This window comes from Monopterus albus, unplaced genomic scaffold, assembly GCF_001952655.1.
Source record: "Monopterus albus unplaced genomic scaffold, M_albus_1.0 scaffold69.1, whole genome shotgun sequence".
Classification (NCBI taxonomy): Eukaryota; Metazoa; Chordata; class Actinopteri; order Synbranchiformes; family Synbranchidae; genus Monopterus; species Monopterus albus.
In genome coordinates this window covers 4,016,793-4,038,019 of record NW_018127949.1, presented here as the reverse complement: position 1 = coordinate 4,038,019, position 21,227 = coordinate 4,016,793, and the positions used below count along the sequence as shown (strand labels likewise).

Here is a 21,227-nt window from a genome sequence, read left to right as displayed (position 1 = left end):
AATGATAACTATGAAATCGGGGGCAGACAGAGGACATGCATGATTCTACTGGCATTTCAGTTTGCCCAGTACTTTGGTTTACCTTCAAAACTATTCCCATCAGCCCCACCTGTAGTTTGTATTTGGTGTTATTGAGCATACACTATATAAGCATGCTAACATTCAAAACTAAGATGGTGGACATTATACTGGCTGGTTAGTATTGTAGTTGTGAGCATGTTAGCATTTTACTCAAAGCGCCGCTGTGCCTATATGTACAGCCTCACTGAGCTGCTAGTGGGTGTAAACTCGTCCTGTACTAGCCCCAGCTTGTGACACTCATGCATTAACATACACTGGAGTCAGGGAGATCATCTTTCAATGTGTGAAACTGGTACTTGCTGACCGATTTAACCCCGTACCATCATATCTTAACACACACCCAAGTTCTGAAGGGATTTCCCGAATTCTCTCCTAATCAGAATCAAAAATAATCCAGTCCACTCCAGGAAAAATATCATTTAATCAGTTTAAGCAAAGATGGTGACAGGAAATGACGTCGTGTCTCTGCCTTTGTGTGAAAGCAGCTCGACTTCCTGAATGTATTTAAACAATTTCAATAATGCCGTAGGTTTCAATAATCCATTCGTGCTCAACTTTCACAAAATAAGAGAGACGGCATCATTTCTCATCGCCATGTTTGCTTAACTGAAAAGAAACCACATGACCTGAGAAACTGGTTAAAATAATTTTCCTGGCCTGGACCAGATTACTTTCTAATTACGCATCATTAGAAGTGTCTGAGGATTCGGGAAATGAATTCAGAATTTGGGTGAGTGTTATGAAGCGATGGTACGGGGTTAAAGCAGTTTCGCATGTTTACAGAAGAATCATCTCTGTGACTCTAGTAGATGTAAAGCTGGGGCTAGTCTTATACCAGCAATATCAACCACATGAATTTAGGCTACATGTTTGCAGTTACAAATGCTACATTCTTACTAATTTGTTCCATACAAGAGCCAGTGTTTGGGATAAAGTGAGGACCAAAGAAAAGAAAAGACACTGTGTAATCAGAAATTAGTTTCCCAAGTCACACGTGAAAGTATTTCATCAGAGGGGTCACAGTTCAGGCCACCCTGCTAGTAAACTATTCATGTTCCATTGTATATTAGATAGAAAATAAGAAGCATTGTGAATGATGGAGCAGAATTAGTTAGGGGTCAATCAAAATAAGTGTGTCAGTTAGGGTTAATAAATAATTCATATGTCCTATTCACTCCTGCTGACCTACAGCCTCCCCTGTTGAGGAGCACTGCCATGGCAACGGGTATCTGAGGAAGTGGAAATGGTCAACAAAGAGGCTTTATGTGACTTGGGTTTTTCTGAAAGATAAGAAACATGATTGTTTGGCTGAAATATCTCAAATTTACTCCACCTTGTATTAACTGGTAGCAATTGTGAGAAAAGGGTTTTGGAGAAATGCACGTTTCTGTTGGGAATGTCAAAGTTTCTTTGCTCTCTTCGTGTATCACATGTCACTCTGAAAGAGGAACTTTGATGCCTATCTTATAACTGAAGTGTGCTTTTGCTTTTGGTGCTCGTACTGTAAAGCTTTACTGGTTTCCATAGAAATGCTATATCAGCGGAAAGCAGTTTCTTGTACAGCAGAGATAATTTGATTCGAGTGGATCTGAAACTTAATCAATTCAGGATTGTTTTTTTAATTGCTGAAACATTTCTGAGATATACGGAAGAGTATTAGGGCCACTGCATAAATTTTTTTTAAATTCTTTATGCAGTGGCCCTAATACTCTTCCGTACTTCTGGGACTCCTCGACCACGCAAAAATTCACTTAAATCCGACATTTTCTGGGCAGCACGTAGCTCCTCTCCAGCATGACTCAAAGGCACTCACTGAACTTGGATCCCTACAGGTACCCATACTTCTGAAATTAAAGTCAGAATTCTGAGAATAAAGTTAGAATTAAAAAAAAAATTATGCAGTGGCCCTAATACTCTTCTGTAGAGATAAGTGTGAAAGAAGCATTTTGTCAAAGTATGGAGTAAGAATTTTTTTTTTTTTTTTTTGCTTTTAAAATGATCTATGCATTTGAATAATTTGAGGAACCAGATTAATGTCAAAGTTTCTCAATTTTTATTTGCACAATTAACAACCACATTAGTTTCATGTTCTTGACCTATCATCTGAACCAGTTTCCTCATACTGACATGTAGGAGTAGTTGCATAATTCACAGCCTAGAGCAGCTTTTGCTTTCATATTCATGTCATCACAGCAGCGCTCATTCTTTGGTCAGCTAAAGGATAGACCAAGTTTGGACTAATACTGTAGTATGACTGTATGAGACTCTACATGTGGAATGAGGTGCACTGCCCCCTGTTGGATCTTGTTTACCGATTTGCCTTTATGGCTCTAAATATGTTACTTGACCTTTGCAGTGATGGCCAGCTGCTGATTGTTGGTGTAGTTTTATGCAGGAGTAGACAGGAAAAACTGAGCCTCTCTGTTACTATGCATGTTTTGAATCATTTTGAGGGTTTTCTGTCCTTTTGGAGGTTGCAGTTTTAGTTGTTGTGCATCTGCCTAATTTGTGTTTCTACTTTCTTTGTTGGTATTGAATCCAAAGTTATTCTGGTTTGGTGATTTGTCTTCAGCTCACTATACTGTAGCTAAATGACAAACACACTTCACAAATGTGAGGTACCGCTGCTTCTCAACTTGTGCATTATCTTAAGCTGAATGTGTTTAGGTGCTGAAATAAAGTTGATACTTCAGTATTTCATGGCTTTCTTTAGACCAAATTATGAATCTATTAAGAAAATGTCAAAGGCAGTTGCAGCCATAATGTAATGTAATTTTTCAGATTAACTGAATATTGCAACTTGCATTTCAAAGACAGTGAGAATCCAAAAGGGGATAGACCACCCACAGAAAGAGCTGCAGGCTAAAGAGACCCTCAGTGTTCTTTAAAGATGGAAAGAAGGCATGAGAAAAGTGTTGGGTTATTTTAAGTCTTTTCCTGTGTTGTACCTCGTATCTCCCACAGAAAATATTATGCCTCCTTGCTGCCCAGGGACTTTCACAACGTTAGCACTTGTCATGTACAGCAATATTTACATGCAGCATCATCAATATTACACATTTCATTGAGGATTAAAGTAGAGCTGGGGCAGATTCTTTCAAATGCTTGGTTTAATGTTTGAGTACCACATAGGTATTACTGCCTTAGAAAAAAAAATGCACATAAAAGTATTTTCACATTCAGATACTTTCTAACAAACAAAACTAACACTAGAAACTTCTATTTCGAACAGTCTGGTTTCTTATTTTGACCTTTTTGTGGAAAAACAGCCCCGTTTATCCTTAAAAAAAAAAAAACTGAACATTGCTATGGGATGTTTCCCTTGTTGCTTTTACTATGTGTTATTGTAGTTGTGCATCTGACAAGTCACAGAACTGTAATGCTGCATTTAGTGACCACACTTACCTTTTCACAGGATAACCAGTTGATGCTCGGCCTTCAGTTTAGCGTTGTTCTAGTTTGTGTCTTAAGTACTTATGGCACTGATTTGTGAAAAATCTATTATTGTACAAATAAAGCAACGAACATAGTCATGAGTATTGTGGGTTCTTGGCAAAAGGCTTAGTTATGTGCTTTTTAATTTTCAGTCTGTCCACAGACAAACAGCAGACTGTAACATTATATCTGTGTTAACTAACAGTTGCTTACCATTTTCCTAGGTACAAAACCAGTTGAATGGTTTTTCACAACCTGTGACAAATCTGTGAAACTTCAGCCTAACCATTTTAGAAATTGACACCTCAGCTTTTCTTGCATAACTTGACGTTTTCTGCATTACGGCTAAAGAGATTTCACTCTTTTTCCGACAGTATTTCCACATTCATGGAGGGCATGTAGCTCGAGGACAATGAAAAATAGTTTCGTTATCAATGAATGCAAGAAATGTAAAGAAAAAAATCTTCTTCCTATCATGTTGTCTAAACTTACGATTGGAATGTCATTGTCAATACATAAATACATTTACAATAACTACAACTTTTTAAAAATATTACGTGGTCAGCCCAAAATAACACAAACATATAAAGTACAGTATTATACAACAAAACAGAAAAAGATTTTAAACAATTCATGACAAAATAATAATACATAATGTGAAATATACATTATTCTTTTTTTACTTACAGTTCATTCACGGACTAATATTACAGCGAGGATGGGATTTGTTAATGGTAGGACAAGTGCATAGCAAAATAGATCATTTGACCAAGTTAAAGAATAAAACTGACAAACCAGCTTTAGAAAACAATATTAAAAACCATGTTTAAGGCAAATCTTGTCATTTAAAATTGGCATAGTCTGAGAAAATGTCCACAAAGTCTTGTACCACCCTGTAGCAGAAGTCATATTGTTCCTGTGAGGTGGGGGACAGAGAAGATGGATTAAGTGGTAAGCTGCAAATCAGTACTGACTTCCGTGGAGATAGAGGTGGAGGAGATAAATGGCATTTTTAGCACTTCAGATTTGCTGACACTTACCACTGTTTGGACCATATGAGGCCTCTGCATGCGTAAACTCTTGACAGTTTGGAACACATCCAGCAGCCCTTCTGCCTTGACGCGTTCCAAGATATTGCTCAGTGCGATGAATGTACCTGTTCGCCCTGCACCAGCACTGCAGCACACACAAAAACAAACTCATGGAGATTAAAAGATGACATAGAAATGTCCCGATCCAATACTGTGTGTCACGAACACATACACTCACCAGCCCCTTTATTAGATGTAAGCGACTCATTGTGACGCGTCACATATAATTGAATTTATACATTTATGACAGTTTCACCAAAAACAAACATTTTGGGCTTCATAAACAGATATTAAATCGGAAGTGTTGCATTGAATTGCATATAAATTGTACAGGTGTACCTAATAAACTGGTCAGTGAGTATAAAAGTTGTACCATTTTAAGTTGTCGTGACGACACAAATTTGGCCAAATATGTGCCTAAATGAGTGATTTGATGCTACCTGCAGTGTACGACAATGGGATGGTTCCCAGACTGCTGCTGCTGTCTCTGCACTGAGGCGATGATGTCGATCATGCCTTTCCCCTCGGCGGGGATGCCAATCTCTGGCCAGCCGTGGAAGTGGAAGTGCCTGATCACCCTCGTCTGCTTCTCCTTTCAGAGGAAATGCACAGGCAGATGAGAGAACATAATGCCTTTCAAATATGATTTATTAGTAGCATAAGAACGCATAATGGCAGGTACACAGTGTAGGTTACAGTAAGTGTGCAGCAGATGAGATGAGGTCTGATGAGTGCTGCTCCGGGAGGCAAGAATGTACTACTGAGCCTCAGAGGTGATGCGGGTTGAATTTAATGAAATATATATGATAGGAGGCTCCTACTTGATCATCCTAAGCACATCCTATTCACCATATTTCCTCTGGCAGCTAAAAGAGCTTTATTGGTTTTTGTTGTTTCTTCTGAGATAGTTATTGTATGTTAGCTCCTGTGTAGCTTTACAAAGTCTTGTACTTTCTATAACTCCTATAGAAATGCTAATGCAAGAATTAATTTTTAAATGGTTGGATGAGCGGTGTTTCCCATAGGAATTTTGTATGTCCGCAAGTGTGCACTGTGTCTGGGGATGAAAGCTCAAAATGACCTTACAGTCACTAGATGTGGTTGTTCATATTGGCCTTGATATGTTTTGGCACTTGAAGGGCTCTGGAGGCCCAGATAGATGTAGTACTAAGCCTCCACTCTCCTGACCTATCACTGTGCACCTTTTCTCTCTCCTCTTTTTGTCTATGAAGAGAGCACACCTACCTACTCGGCCTGAACGAATCTGCATATTTGTTCTAATTTAATATTGCACCAGTTTGCACCTCTTTTAAGCTGGCACCCCATGTGATCAGGACATTAATAAAACATTTTGATTTGTTTGTGCATGTAAAATTAAAATGTATGCTTGCACCATTTTTGAGGAGTTAATTAAGCACAGGCCTCAGCACTCGTTAACATGCAAATGAGCTCAAAGTCATGCATGTGCACATTTGTGCCAGAAAAACAAACATTTTTGATTCATTCATTTTCAAATTATGAGCACTACACATCAGATAAATAGTGACAACTTGAAAAACAGAGATGCATAGATGTTTGTTTTTTGTTTGCATAAATGTCGACTGATGTTGCCTCATTTTTTATCACTGTGGAGTCATTTAGGAGTTAATGAGGTGCAGACATAATTGGCTTATGCTTAAAATTTTAATATTTAATTTTTCAAAAATGCCTCAAGTACAGATTGTGTACACAAATGAATTGAAATTGCTTTATTCATATCCTAATCGTGAGGTGCTTGCACAAGGTTTAGTAGTATTCCCTACAGATGCCAGTAGTGCTGTTTGTTTACACCCAACCTGAGTAATGAATGCAGCTATTACAGTATTTCACTGAAGAGACTGTGCAACATGTAGCCTAACGGGATTAACTAGAAAGCACTCAATGTACCTTGTACAATCAGTTCACCATAGTGATAGCTCTGCCTTGTTGCTGTACACTCACTCGCACAGTGGCCTGTGCTGGGACTACCAAAAGGCGACATCACTGCGTGAGCATGTGGTAGAGGGGCACAAGTTGTGGTGGCTTGTCATGAATATTCATGAGCCATGTGGTTTGTCACTGTGGCTCTTTTATCTTTTGGCTCTTCTGGGGAGTTAATGTAGGTGCAAAACCCCTCCACTGGGAACCTGATTAAACTACCTAACTGTACTAGAGTAGTTAAAACTAGCTCCATCTCAACCAACTACAGCAGTAAAATGTTACTGACAATCTTGTACGCTATTCTAAAAGTTTCTGGGAAGCTTCCGGTGGAAATTACTCAGACGTTAGTCTTGGGAAGACTGGGGTAAAGTGGTACAAAGTGTAATGGGAGCAGTAACAGTAATTGTTGCTTTTGTTGTAATTATACTAGTTTTATCTCTGTGTGCATTGTTAAGCACTTTGAATTGCCTGTGGAGGAAAACGTGCTATAAAAACACTCGCCTTTATAACGTCAGTCACCTCATTCTGTATAACGTGCTTTTTATTTTACATACAAACTTTGATAATACATTTACTTTTTTATGTTAGAATGCAGAACTTCTAATGGAGCATGTTTACATCATTGAATCTGTACTTTAGTATATGAATACTTCGTCCACCACTGGAGGTTTTTACAATGAATTCATCATGAGGAAAATGAAATTTACACTGACATATGATTTAAAGCAGAGCCAAAGTTACTTAAAGTTGTTTAATTTCAATGTAATTGAATCAAATGTGATGTGGCGTTATTGTCTTATTAACAGCTGTGTGATAGTGCAAGGTTAATTTGCTTACCCGGGTAAATGTGAGTACCAAGTCCCGTAGGCTGAAGGTGTCACACAAAGTGTCTCCCTTCAGCTCTACGGTGTAGTCTCCATAGGTGTCTGACTCCTCTGTGGGCCAATATTGGCAACATTTGTCCTGCAAAAGCCGACAAAAAAAAGGAAGTAAGTGTCTCTGTAATAAGTTTAACAGAAACCATGGCTTATGAAATGAAAGTACTCTGCAGTAGTTCTTGGCTTAAAAGTGCAGCACAAATATTAACTGTGACAGAAGCAGGGAATCAGCACAGGGGTGGTTTATGTTGCACTGCTGTGGTAGTTATTGAATCTATCAATCATAGCTCGTTTGTCCATGTCGACCATCACAGCTTACCTGCTCCCTCTCTTGGAGCTCGGTGAGCATGACAATGGAGTGACATTTCCATTCCCACACCATTCTCCAGAAATCCTCCACTGTGTGTGGCAGAGGGCCCTGGGTGGCAATGAAGTAGTCCTTCTGTCTGTAGCCCTGGGTCACAGCAAAAGTCAGACATCTTTAATGGTCCAATTATGTGCTTTAGTAGAAACACCTACCAACTACGCCAACTGTAAATGGTAGAGGTATGGCAAAAAAAAAAAAATAGCTTACATCTATAAAAGATGCATTGATGTAATCCGTGAACTCCTGACCTCTTCTCATGGAGAGAATTACTCTGTTGAAGTCATCTGAAATGGGAGTAGAGCAGCTCGTAAACATTGGGTATAAAAAGCAGCCTGAGTAGGTTCTGAGAAAAATACGTTATTGAATGCTGCGGAGTACAGGTGGGGAAAAAGTTGTAGCATTGTGTAATATGGTTTTCCTTTTTTTCTTACATGGAATAATTTGCAGGACTCTGTTCTTCTTCATGTTGGCAGGAAGGTTCCCCATTCTCATGTTCTCTTTCATTATTCGCATATTGGTCAGTTTCTGGGCAGAAACCAAGCAAAATGTTTTAAATCTGCAAGTGTTCAGTTTTTTTTTTTTGCTTACAGAGTGAAACAGATTAAATAAGTTAGCTAATTATAAATCATAGATGTATAAATGTGGCATTACTATCACTAAACCAGAAAAATATGTATTAGCAGGTTTCAGCTTTGAGTGGTTTGGTTCAAGGGGTCTGACCTCGGACACATTTCTTGCATTAGTGAGTATAGTGATTGTTATTTTTAGCTAAAATTATGTTAATTTAACAATTCCTGCACCTGATATGGTTTATCAGCAGCTATTCAATTCTAAGGAGGCATGGGCTGGGTACCAGGGTCAGAACAATGAAAACATGAAATAATCTGACTGTGGCATCAAGTAATTAAACTGGCTTAAGAGCATCAAGTGCCTTACTCACTTTCTGAGGAAGCAGATCTGCTGTAGGTGTAGAGGAAGTCACTTGTAATGTTAACTCTTTATTTAGCACAACAAAAAAAATTTGAGTTGGGCAATGACTTTGTATTAAAAGAACTTTTTTTTACTTGTTGCATTTCCCCTAACAGTGGGTATAGTGACTCTACTGTCTCTGTTATTGAGATTTGGGGAAAGGAAAGGTTATGTTAAACTGTTACTGGGGCAAATCATTTGTCCTCAGAGTGCAGAGAATAAACGTAAGTGCAGTCAAATAACCTTTCATGCTCATCTCCGAGTCAGAAGGAAAGGAAACACTAGATAATAGCCATCTGGGGTAATCATTACTGCTAACTGCATAGGAATATGCATCTGGGACAGCTGACCCAATGACCAGGTGACATCCTCTCCACTTTTTAGAGTACATCATCACTGATGTATTGATCTAATCAAAAAGTGATTTTTTTTTTTTTCTGGACAACTTGTAATCTAGTTGTATCACTAGCATAACCAAATGTTTGCAGCAGTGTAGCACCCAGACACCTGATTGAATGCCATCCTTTAAAGGCCAGATTGTGAAATAAAATGTCTTACCTTGAACTCTTCTTCTAGGCCAACCCGGTCACCCTCTGTGAAGGTGTTGTGCAGTTTGTGCAGATGTCCCTCCAAAGATGACACATCAAGCTCAGTGTCTCCATAGAGGTAGTATTCGAGCAGAGCCTGGTAGATGAATGAGTACTGCATCTGAGGTGAGGATGCACACAAATACATGAACACATGCCCACTAGGTACAGGCACATCTGAACATGTAAAGATGACTGAGAGGAGTGTAATTCACTTGTTAGTGCAACATTATCAGCATGTTTCACGCAGTTATCTCCAACTCACATCTGTCTGGATGAGCTGTGAGCGCTGTTCTCGTATCTTAGAGACAAACCCAAACACATCAACTTTCTGCTCCGCATGCATCATGTCAATCATGGCATCTATGACAATGAAGGTTCCAGTCCTCCCAACACCAGCGCTGCAGAGAGACAAAGCAAACCACAGACCTCATCTGATGCTTGCATATTCATGGACAACAGGAGGGAAACAAAGGACATTTGTGCTTGTACAACACATTTATTGCTATAGTCAAAATGTTTACAGCCATAGCTGACAGTTTGCCTCCATATGAAAATCATTAAAAGTAATGATCACTCAAAATGACTAGTTTTAAATAAATCCAAGTAAACAAATATTTCAGCATTCTGCTACCTGCAATGAACCACAATAGGCCCAGAGAAGGGTGGATTCACCGCCTTGCCCTTTTTGAGGAACTTGAGCATGCCGATGGGGGAGAAGGGAACTCCGAAATCAGGCCAACTGGTGAAGTGGAGCTGGGTCACTAGCCGGGGAGTCTTGGCAGCATCGCTAGCTTGCTACATACACAAACGTAAACACAGTTAACAGCGTTGACAACACCTGCGTAGTAAGTCTGACAACAGAATAGATCTGGTGGGCCCTGGCACAATGTTTGGATAAATCCAAGATTCAGCAGTAACTATTATCAGCTTTTACTGCTTTGGAAATGTTTTCTGTACCCTAGAGCAAGTTTCTTTTATTCAGAGGCCTTTCTGAAATTCTTTGCTACTAATAGTAGAAATTGTCCAGTTGATTGAACTACATTATAGAGCATGCAGGAGCGTTTCATAACCACCACCCATGTTTCTGTGAACTTACATTTCAAACAAATGCAGTAACTACATAAATATTACTTGAAACATACATATTGTACACAGAACTTGCGTATGGTGTAGTCCACCAGGACAGTGAAGTCTTCTACCGCCACCCGGACATTCCCATAGGTCCAACAGCCCTGGTCTGGCCAGTACTGGCAACACTTGTCCTGGGGAGAGATGACAGACAGCCGTGATTCAGTAAATTAAATACTTAAAGCAGCTATTCGTCCTTTCAAGAGAGAAAGTAGTTTGCACGTGAGGTGGGCTTTGTGTCAGTTTCACAGCCAGTAAGGTCAGCCTAACAGGTGAGAGAGGTGAAAACACTCAATACAAGACTTTTCTGGCAGATTATGGTAAATAGTCTTGTACTTGTATAACTCAACGCCTCTGGAGAGAGATCTCAGATCAATTTAAATTGATATTTAAACTCAGAGGCATCATAGGCTACCTGATTTAATTGTCTAGATCCTATAGGGTGCTGGGCTATGGAATGAATGTCTTCTGGATCTTGTAACATTAAGTGTTCACTCGTGTGAACAGATACAAACTTTGACAAGAAACAGGAATTATTTATATGTTTTGCCATGGATACACTGTACAACCAAGCATCCCCTCTGTCTTGCCAAGATGCGTTAACCAACAGCAGAAACCAGTAAGATTTGCTTGGTGGATAGCTTGGTGGTTAACACCTCGGGGTTCAGTTTCCTGTCAGGGCATGATAGATCATTTTACTAGTGTGACTTGCACTCTTGTGCAATTACCTGACAACAGAGGTCAGTTAACGTTTCACCTATGCTCCTGCATATACTACGATAAGATATTTCTCTCGAGTGAAAAGAAAATGTAGAAAACGTATTTAAAAAAAACTCTGCTATACATACTTATCTAAGTTAGTAAGTCATCTATCTTAGTAAAAAGTAAAGCCGGGGATCCTTCCTCCCGCCTTTCTCCTGTATATCAGCTTGGTTTCAGGAGGTACTCTTTTTTTTTTTTTCCCTCCACTTTCCTTGCTACTAGCCTTAAATAAACATTCATTTCTCACTACTTCACTTCGTCATGATCCTAGAAAAATCGAATTTTGTGATCACCAATCTCCGACATGGGGGAGGATGGTATCTCCCCCATTCCCTGGTGTCCTGACTCCTCCTGGCCGTAGCATTTGTGTAGTACCTCACTAGGCGGCTAGCATTAAGGGCCTGAAGCTGACACTGTGTCCTGACAGTGAATCAGACCCCAACCTACCATACCAAAGTCAGTGGTGTTACCCACCGGACACAAGAAATAAGGCTGAAAATAACTCACTTCTTTTCTTTCTTTCAGGTTTGTCAGCATGACAACAGTCGCTACTTTCTGCTCCCATATCATCCTCCAGAAATCTGCTACAGTGTCTTCTTTTGGGCCTGGGACAAAAATAAATAAAATTATATTAAATAAAAAATTAACAAATGTCTTGTGTCAATTCCAAATGCAGTGCAGCTTACCTTGTGCTGCTATAAATTTGTTCTTTTCTGTGTAACCCTGTTAGTAAAGAATATTGAGTAATTAATATAAACCTCCAGGAAAATCTAAGACTCTTATAGTGAGATTGTTTTGTCAGGTGCTATTCTGAAGATGAAGAATAGACTTTCGATATCAACCATTTAGCCAATGTGAACTAGAAAGGAAGAAGACCAAGTGTAACTCACATCAATGTAAGAAGCATTCACATAGTCTGAACAGGGATTTCCATCCAGCTGAGTCAACACCACTCTGGAATGGTCATCTGTTGGAGACATACACTTGGAAAAATTAGAGGGTTGGAAAAACAACACAAGTGTCTGTTGCTGCTATATACAGTAGTTACTGTGTTCAGGTAGACTGGACAGCATTAAGGGAAGTATGTGTATTTGCTTTCTTGCCAAGAGTTATACGAGTTGATCAATGCTATAAATATGAAGCTGCAGCCAGGTCAGTTTAGCTTAGCATAGAGACATGGGAGGAATAGTGTAGAGATAGTGTGGGAGGAATATCTCCCTGGAGTCTCCACTGGTTACGAGCTTTCAGCCAAGAAATATTCTAGTACATTAAAAACAGCATCAAAGCAGAAAATTGTCATATTTAAACTTATTATGGACAGCTTAAACAACAAAGATGTAAGGTGTTAATTAGCAGTAAGATTTTTCTTCCTTTGGATATAGCCTACTGGGTCAGAGCATCTCCCACACTGCAGGTCTTGTTGGGTGTTCCTGGTCTGCAGTGGTTATTTACCTACCAAAAGCCTCACTGATGATGAGGTTGACCTGCTGTGTATTAAACTTTTCAAAAAAATTCAATTTTCAGTCTTTGTTAAAATGGTTGAAAATGAGAAACACTGTACGCTGGTCTCTATGAAGAGAAATCTTCAGCGGCTATAGTGGCGCTATCACACCTAGAGGGGGGAGGCAGCTGATTTGGCTCAGTGACCCCAGTTTTCACTCCTATTACATACGTTTTTCACTGAATGGTGAATGGTCAACACATCTGTGCTCTTCCTGACAGTATAACCATGGACACAAACAGATGCACAGAAGATGCACAGTGAGCCTCAGAGTGACAACCACTGACCCCAGTGTATGCAGTATTAGGCAGATGGTCGTAATGTTATGGCTGATTGGTGTCTAGCACTTATTGTACAGACGGTATTAGTTGTCTATCTCTTGGCAAGGCAGTAGATTTCCCAGGAGGATGAACTACTCTTAAGAATCAATGTATATGTAAAGAAAAATGTACACAATGAATTAATGACAATGGTACCTGATAAGGAACCAACTGTAGAAAAGAAATGTGAACCATTTCACTGTGAATGAATATATTAGCTGTTTAAAAAAAAAATGCTAATAAGGGCACGTACACACACATACAGGAAGCTAGCTCAGTGTGCGAGTCAAAAACTGTTTTTACAGAACAGAAAGTACACCTACAGGGAAGAATGTTGGGGTATCTGTTCTTCTCCTTGTTGTCGTCCTTGTTAGCCTCCTCATACGTCCCATGGGCGTTGGCTCCTGGCAAGGACTGCAATGCAGAAACAACATATTTTACATATTGCATACTAAAAACATTTCAGCAGCTCATGACTGGTGCATTGTGTCCTCCTGTACAGCATGTAGAGCTTGACTAACTTCCTCTGCTAAAACAGTCCTCAATTAAAAGCAGAGAACTTGAGCTTCCTCTGTGTTCATGAAATGGACCTCTATTTGTGTGTGTTACATGAACAATGAATCACACACCATTTTCCTTCAGCTCCTCAATCATAATCACAAATAGATATAAGGGTATTTTTCATGCATGGATGTGTATGCGTATAGTATTTGTCACGCACAGTGTGACAGTATATCACAGTTGTGGGAAATCCCTTTTAATTTTAGATGCTGTATTTCTAGGTATTACTGTTGCCACACTTGAAGGCACAAAAGAGTTTGAAGTGTTGTGTATAAGAAACCTATTATAAAACACACCAAGTCAAAAATTGGCAGTTTTGGCATTTTGGAGATACAAACGTTAATGATAATAATGATTAGAGTATTTTATAGTTTATAGTAAATGTTATTTAGCTATTTTGTTTAGCACCTGCACAGACAAAGACACTGCCCTATGACTTTACGGAGAATAAAGGGGGCTGCTTACGTTGTACTCCTCCCTGAAGAGCTTGCCATCATCAGCTGAGCGGAGCCTGTACTCCTCCTCGAGGTGGTCCACCGGGATGGGGAGGTAGGTCTTGGGGGCTGAAGGGGATCTGGGCAGAAGGACCACCGTCTGTTGTTCTGTGCAGAGAGCAGACACTGGGTTTATGACCCCTGCTGGACCGATCGAGTTTAACGCTGTGATGGTGAATTGTTGTGTTCAAGAAAATTACTGATTTAACTTTGAAAATCATCTCAGTCTTTTACTAATGTTCTGACAAGTCAGTGTCATAGTAATGATTTGCTATGTTAAATGACCGATTCAGAGAAACTGATTATAAAACGGGATTGGGCTTAATTAGACCAGTGGTTCCCAACTTCTATGAGACAAACCCAGAAAACCTGTCAGATCAACTCGAGTGCTCCTTCACAGGACCACCAGTCATGGTCCAAATATGTCTGAGTTGCTTTCACATGATGTGTTTTTCACTATTAACTATACAAAAGTGGATATTGTTCCAATAAGGCTTTGTAACAACTCAGGTTGGTTTGGCCAAGTTTAGTTTTTATAATATTAGTTCAAGAGGCAAAAGCTGAATGCCATTTACTTTTCGCTATTTATTTATAAGCATTTCTTCATTGGATGTCTATTTCAGCCATTACTTTTGCTAACTTTAAGTCAATTCTATCAACTGTTTAACCATTTCTACCAGCTACTTTATAATTTCTGTTATAGTTTGTCCATTTAATATAAGCAAACCATTTATCCATTGCTTGTATCTGAGTGTTTCAACTATTTATCCACTAACTTTGGCTAAGTATTCAAATGGTTTGCTTTAGTTAAATATTACAGCTGTTTTTTCATAATTAGCTGCTATTTAATTTTAGTTTCAACATACCCCCAGGGAACTGCATCCCTCTGGATAGAAGTACCTCTGGTTAAGAATCACTGGGTGAGACAATTGACTTAGAAACTTACTCGGCAAAGAGTTTTAAACTGTATCAAAGACCAAAATGATTACCAAGCTGCTATCCAAAGCTTAAGGTGCTTTGGTGTATGTGTGCCAGCACTGTACGAGTAACAAAATGAGCACAAGTCTTCAGTGATCATCAAACATCAGATGTTAGAGAGCCAAAGGACCCGAGGGGAAAGCCACTTACAGCACCCTGTAGGCAGGTTTTTCCGATGGCAACCTCTCTTAGGCACCCGAATAAGTATGCTATTAGCGCTCACAATTAGGAATGTAGGTTGAAAAGAACTGAAAGTAGGGCATTAGTAACATGAGCCTTGAAACCACCACCCTATACTGTATACGTGACTTTGTGGTACACTGGTCTACAACGACTCAGTACTTGTAGTCAAGCTCTAAAACGCAACACTTACATGAGCAGAGTCTGACAACAGAACAAAATCGCATTAGTTGAATTGTAAATAACACAGCATTTTCTATAAAACTGTCAGGGTGTGTATGCAGAGAATCTGCATCCTGAACCGATTTGAAACTATATCTTAAAATATACTGTAATGCCTTTCCGTTGCATGCTTACAGTCATGAGGATCACCAGGAGACCAATATTTTGAAATCTATCCAGTGTTTGGTACAGCTACTAGTAGGTGTGTGGTGCAGCTACAGTAATGTTACAAATTAATCCTTAGTATGGTCTGAAAATAAAATACTTCTTAAAGAACTCAAGACATCTTCTTTCCAACAGCTGCTCTCATGCTTCACACATCTCAGCTCAGAGCACTGTGACAGCTACTCTGATCTTTGCACAACTGCATTAACAGTTTATACAAATTTTACATGCAAGGTGAAAAAGCTTTTTAAAGAGGCGCCATTCTTCACATTAACCACAGGAAGTCAACAACCACACAGCAATGGTGGGACAACCCGCACACACAACAATATAGCTGCTCCTTCGCACTTGCTATCAGTTTCATCTTCTTTCTCTTTGTCTCATGTTCCTCTGTGTCTTATTTAGGTTCTCACTATGCTTCTTTGGCCTGCCAGCCTGCTGCTCTCACAACCCACAATCTTGCTGTTTATAACAATGTTTAATTTACAGTACAACCATTTTACCTTGCTCCTCCAGGATGCCATTCAGTATTTTCTTGTCAACTGCTGTGACAACAGGTTTTTTCTGGCCTTTTAACCTAAAGGAAAAAAATAAAACATTTTAAAAGACCCAAGTACACAAAAAATAAAATCTTAAGATTAGATGATGTCATGATCAAATAAGGTTAGACTTTATTTTTGATTGCAGCTAAACAATACTCGAGATCTCTCAGATGATCACAAATGAACACAAATCTATCCATCCTACCATCTGAAGCTTGAGAAGCTGTTCTTTCTCATTAGCTGATGTCTTGGAAAGATGGCACTCTAGTCCAAATGTGGTAAAGAATTAGTTCTTTGCTGTCTCTTGTTGCCTGCCTACGTCCACCGTCACAGCCTTTTCTCTTCTTACTGAGCATGACAGGGAGTCAGCTAGCTGCACTTCCTGACTGAACTCCACCTCAGTGACTAAAGGAGGAAGTGTCACCCTGAGCTCCGCCCCTCAGCTTGGCACGCAGCCAGCCAGTCAGTAAGGATCAGGGAGGGGGTGAGGTGATACGGGTGAGTCCTTGCATGGTGGGCATTTTTACCTGAGGAAGTACCAGGCTAATAGCGCGATGACGAGCAGCAGCAGGGACAGGACCAGCATGGTGGGGAGGATGTGGTGGCTGTGGGATGTTGCATCTTCTGAGGAAGAAGGAGAGGCAGAGCTGGGGATCAGGAAGCAAGGTCAACCAAGAAGCAGGAAGGGGCAGGCAAGGCCAACAACACACATGCACATATATTTGTGTGCCCGTTGGCTGCATTCATGTGTGATAAAACTAAATCAATACTTGGCACAGCAATGCACCTCCCATGCTCTCTTCTGGCCTCAGGTCTGATTTAATAACTGGCTTCAGCAGTATTTTGTCTGCAGAGATGAGTATCAGCCCATTTTGTCCTGTCGGTATGTCTAACAGAAAATGAGAGGCTCTAAAAACAGAGACTGAGCCAAGAGTTAACAGCCACACAGCCAGCTATCAGCTGTGTTTATAAAGACACACAATAAGCCATAAATTACTGTCCAGGGCTGCTGAAGTTCATTGTGATCCAGTAATAATAAGGCTGAACAGCCTTTTGGCTACTACCAAGTAGATGCATGCACTGCAGAAAATGCATAATAATCATATCTTAGGGAAAATTGATGACTGTAGTCGGTAGTAATGGGATTTTGTTACTATTACAAATTATGAGTGAGTGTTAGTTTCACAGCCCTTCCTCTTGTTCTTACCTTGTGTATGGTTGCTATTGCTACTGGAATTAGGTGATGTTGTGGTTACCACCAAAAACAGTAGTGGGACCATTGTGACTGCAGAAAAACAAAATGAAGACAGATATTAGATTTGCCAGACATGTCTGCAAAGACTTATGAGAACATGGCTCCTGGATAGCGTCACCATTCAAGGAAAGATCTGAGGCACATTTCTTCATTCATGACTGCTACGTCAGGAATGTGCTCATCGGTGCAAAGTTCATTGAGAGACAATGGAAGAACACACTCACATCCTGGTCATTCATTAGTCCTGCCACAGAGCTCACAGTGTAATACCTGACATGTCCACATGGAGGCACAATACTCCTGGATTTTAAAAACAAGGCTGGCCATGACAACACATTTCCTCCCTAACCCATTGAGAAAATAAATGCCAGGGTAACATCTAGACCAGAGGAAAAAAAAAAATACATTTTTAAATTTAAGTCAAAAGCAAACGGGCTTCAGGTGTGGGTTATGATTTTTTTTGCCACCATTCCAACACAATACAGTGCTCCGAACTAGCCTTCTAACACATATGCTCATGCTTTAACCTGTGTATAATCAATAAGATTATAACACAAAACAAGCGATTCTTCAGGAGCCTGTGTGGGGTCTTAGTGTACTGGCTGTTAAAAATAAAAAAAATAAAAAAGACCTGGACTGATATCGAGCTACTGTATAAAAAGAGTGCTTAAGTCAAGCTACACTGGATGCATCAGATCTTGGGAAGTGGAACCTAGAGTCAGGCAGTAAGACCTTTAACACCTACACATCCATGTTCTACTCTTTGATTGATCAATCACTCATCTTCTCCTGACAGAAGAAAGCATAGGAGCAGCATCTCTGACCAGTCCTTGTGTTTGAGCTTTCAGAATGGGGCTCACATCACATTGGTTTAGGCACTCTTTTCTGGCAAGGTTTGAAAACCAATAAGTCTTGAGATGTTTGCAGGTTGAAAGGTGTTTTATTTTAATTATTTTCACACTAAAAGTTGGAATCTCAGCAAAGCATGCCTGCACAGAGCTGCTCTCACCTCATAATTAAGCAAAGCAGTGTGCTTTGTCTCCCCAAGGCTGCAGGTGTGTGTGTGTGTGTGTGTGTGTGGTGCTTTGCAGCTGCAGTGACGAGAAAGCTCAGGCCAAGTGCATAGTCAATGGAGACACTGTGTGTTGAAGCTTCCACGCTGTGCCGCAGTGTCCTGTAATGTGTCCAGGCACGACACCGGAGGAATTTGGAGGCAGCAGAGTGGAGACACTGACTGCAGCAGGGAGAGAGGCAGCAGAAGGTCCCAGTCAATATTATTTCTGGGGGTAATTAATAAACTCTGACATGTCAAGCCCCTGCTCCTTTGGGAAGACTGATGAGAGAATTCTAATGAGAGGAGAGGCATATCCCCCCCACCCCCAAGGCCCTCTCCAAATGTCACAAGCCTGGATGAGAGCGAGGATATTGAGCTGGGTTAGTACAGTCGAAGAATCCTCAGGGTAGGACTCTGTGTATAAGACTTGAGGTTTCTGTGATGTGAAAGTTCACTCACAGTGCCATTTGGGACTTTCCACTACACAAGCTGTTTGTTTGTTGTGAAGGCTCAGCAGGGACACCCAGCAGAATGCTCACAGCTAGCCCAACGGCTGTGTCTTGTAGTAAAGTTCCCGCTCCCTTTCCATCACCCCTGGAGATGTCACCCTGTCTCATATTAGCTACTCCTATGGGGACCACAACCTATTCATCCTGTACTCTGTGGCTTTTCCTATCTTGTCACTGCAGTGGTTTCCAGCCCGACTTCTTCAACATATCTGAGGAGAGCACCAACTTCCTCTCTTCTGTCCTTTACATAACTATAGGTAACAGTTTCCTGCACATCTGGGTAGCTAACCTATTCTCTTCATTCAGCATACACCGGCCAAAACCACAAGTCTCAAATTAGACTATTAGTGTTAGTCATTGTTTTGCTCGGGTCAGAGTCTGTGCCATCAGCTATCATCACATTGTGTGCGCTCTCATCTGTGTATTGTCCTTTCTCCATTTAGCAGTCTGCAGCGAGTCACCAGCAATCAGCTATAACGAAAACAGGTCATGGGAGATGTCAGCTGGGGGAGAAATTCTGAGGCGGCCTTATTTTCTCATAAACATTTGCAGGTAGTCTTATTGAAGGGTACTGTCCTGGCCAGTCAGTTAATTCAGTGATACTGTACATGTGTCCCGAGTTACCCAGGCATAGAGTTAGCTCTCTCTCATGGTGGGCCAGTGTACCGGGCCACAGAATTGGAGCCCTCAGCTGTAATGACAGGACATGAGCCCCAACAACTACTAAAATAAATCAAAGCCGACAACAAAAATCTATAGATTATCTTAAGTTTTTCACTCACTGTATGCTACGTCACCATCAAGTTGGTCTTAATACAACATCAACACCATGTACATGCATAGCATGGGACTATATTCTTATAAGATCAAATAAGATCATAAGACTGATATATTGGCCAAGTTGATATATTTAAACATTCCTCAGTGACTTAAGCTTTAATCATCAATATGATTATTTAATATGCAGCTTTGCATACATTTGTAATAACATTATGAAACTGATGAAGCTCATCACCCCGCCCTGTTTCTGCCAAAATGTTATATATGACAACACCTCGGCTACTCTACTCATCACCTCCAGCGTCTGGTATGTACCGAGTGACTCACAGCTCCGTCTCCACTGATTATAACCTGCCACCTCGGCATACCTGCATTCCTCACAGCATGCTAACAAAAATGTAGATGCACACATGAATGGATATTAGCATATCACGTTACACAGACAGGCAACAGAGAATATAAGCAGAGCGCTACAGGGATTCTCTTCCCTTCAACAGCCCTTGAGCCAAACATGAAAAAGCAGTGTGGGAATTGTGACTTGTGGAATTATGTTGTTTATATTCCCAAACCAAGAAGCTGATGAATGTTTCTTTTTTTTGTGACAGTGTTTTGTTTTGGAGGATGAGCCATAATATCTCTCTGTGGACTTCTCCTTGTGATGTGCTTCCATGTTCTATATTTCTAAGCCTGGGTTTTTAAAGAAAACTTGAAGTGACATGATGATACCCCCCTGCAGCTCTCCACCACTGTCTCACTAATCAAACACAATCAGATCAGAAGCTTGTTACAATTAGAAAATACGACAGAAAAATGCTCGTCTCTGCTTTTTGACAGGAAACGCAGTCTTTCCGGGCATTACATCTTCCCACAGACAGAGCACGGTCACAGTTGCACAGAATGGTGTTTCTCTGGGCACAGAGTCTCTCTGTCTCTTCAAATGCATCAGCTGGGGAATTTGGAAAGTGGGTGGTGGGCGTAGCGGCGATGTGACAGGGCGAGCACGCAGTAGGTGCACTGTGTCTTCTGAGCAAAGAGCTGCCAGACTGTTTACCCCTTAAGCCACAAGGGTTTTCATAACTGAAATCTACAAGATGACTTACTATAAAAGCCTCCTGCATATGTTCTCGCAGTTGTATTCAAGACTGACCAACTGTTTATAATACATACTGAGGTGTAGATTAGTTTGTGTTACGTTTCTAAACTGTTAAAGGAACTAATCTACATTTTGGGAAATGAGCTTGCTTTGTTGAATGAATTTTAAACATATTTATAAAAACGTCTCTTGTGAGTCCCTTGAATTCAGTGAAATGCAATCCAGAATCTTACTATTTTTGTGTTTGGGTGTGTAATGTAAACAATTTCATGAAACCCTCTAAAACAGGGTCATGTTTTGACAAGAAAACTTC

General features: G+C 40.3%; 1 protein-coding gene and 1 long non-coding RNA gene across 3 annotated transcripts in view; one reads left to right on the top strand and one right to left on the bottom strand.

Annotated features, from left to right (window-relative positions):
• The window catches only part of LOC109962994 (uncharacterized), a 30,535-nt gene extending 18,665 nt beyond the window's left edge, over nt 1–11,870 (top strand). The window contains exons 2-3 of the long non-coding RNA XR_002275342.1: nt 9,357–9,493; nt 11,786–11,870. This is a non-coding gene — a long non-coding RNA (uncharacterized LOC109962994). The remainder of the gene's footprint in view (nt 1–9,356; nt 9,494–11,785) is intronic.
• Nucleotides 4,135–21,227, bottom strand: part of ptprea (protein tyrosine phosphatase receptor type Ea) — a 44,485-nt gene continuing 27,392 nt past the window's right edge. Inside the window, exons 3-21 of one of the 2 annotated variants that reach the window (XM_020605125.1) lie at nt 17,431–17,508; nt 16,751–16,847; nt 16,185–16,258; nt 14,108–14,244; nt 13,405–13,495; nt 12,151–12,227; nt 11,947–11,983; nt 11,768–11,865; nt 10,513–10,632; nt 10,002–10,165; nt 9,633–9,768; nt 9,339–9,488; nt 8,243–8,336; nt 8,019–8,095; nt 7,764–7,898; nt 7,404–7,529; nt 5,048–5,199; nt 4,557–4,692; nt 4,135–4,432 (exon numbers count right to left, since the gene is read on the bottom strand). In XM_020605125.1, the coding sequence (XP_020460781.1) occupies nt 4,358–4,432; nt 4,557–4,692; nt 5,048–5,199; nt 7,404–7,529; nt 7,764–7,898; nt 8,019–8,095; nt 8,243–8,336; nt 9,339–9,488; nt 9,633–9,768; nt 10,002–10,165; nt 10,513–10,632; nt 11,768–11,865; nt 11,947–11,983; nt 12,151–12,227; nt 13,405–13,495; nt 14,108–14,244; nt 16,185–16,258; nt 16,751–16,847; nt 17,431–17,503 (2,049 nt within the window). In that variant the 5' untranslated portion in view covers nt 17,504–17,508 and the 3' untranslated portion in view covers nt 4,135–4,357. Of the gene's footprint in view, nt 4,433–4,556; nt 4,693–5,047; nt 5,200–7,403; nt 7,530–7,763; nt 7,899–8,018; nt 8,096–8,242; nt 8,337–9,338; nt 9,489–9,632; nt 9,769–10,001; nt 10,166–10,512; nt 10,633–11,767; nt 11,866–11,946; nt 11,984–12,150; nt 12,228–13,404; nt 13,496–14,107; nt 14,245–16,184; nt 16,259–16,428; nt 16,557–16,750; nt 16,848–17,430; nt 17,509–21,227 lie in introns of those variants that run through there. The other variant, XM_020605126.1, reaches the window with a different exon arrangement.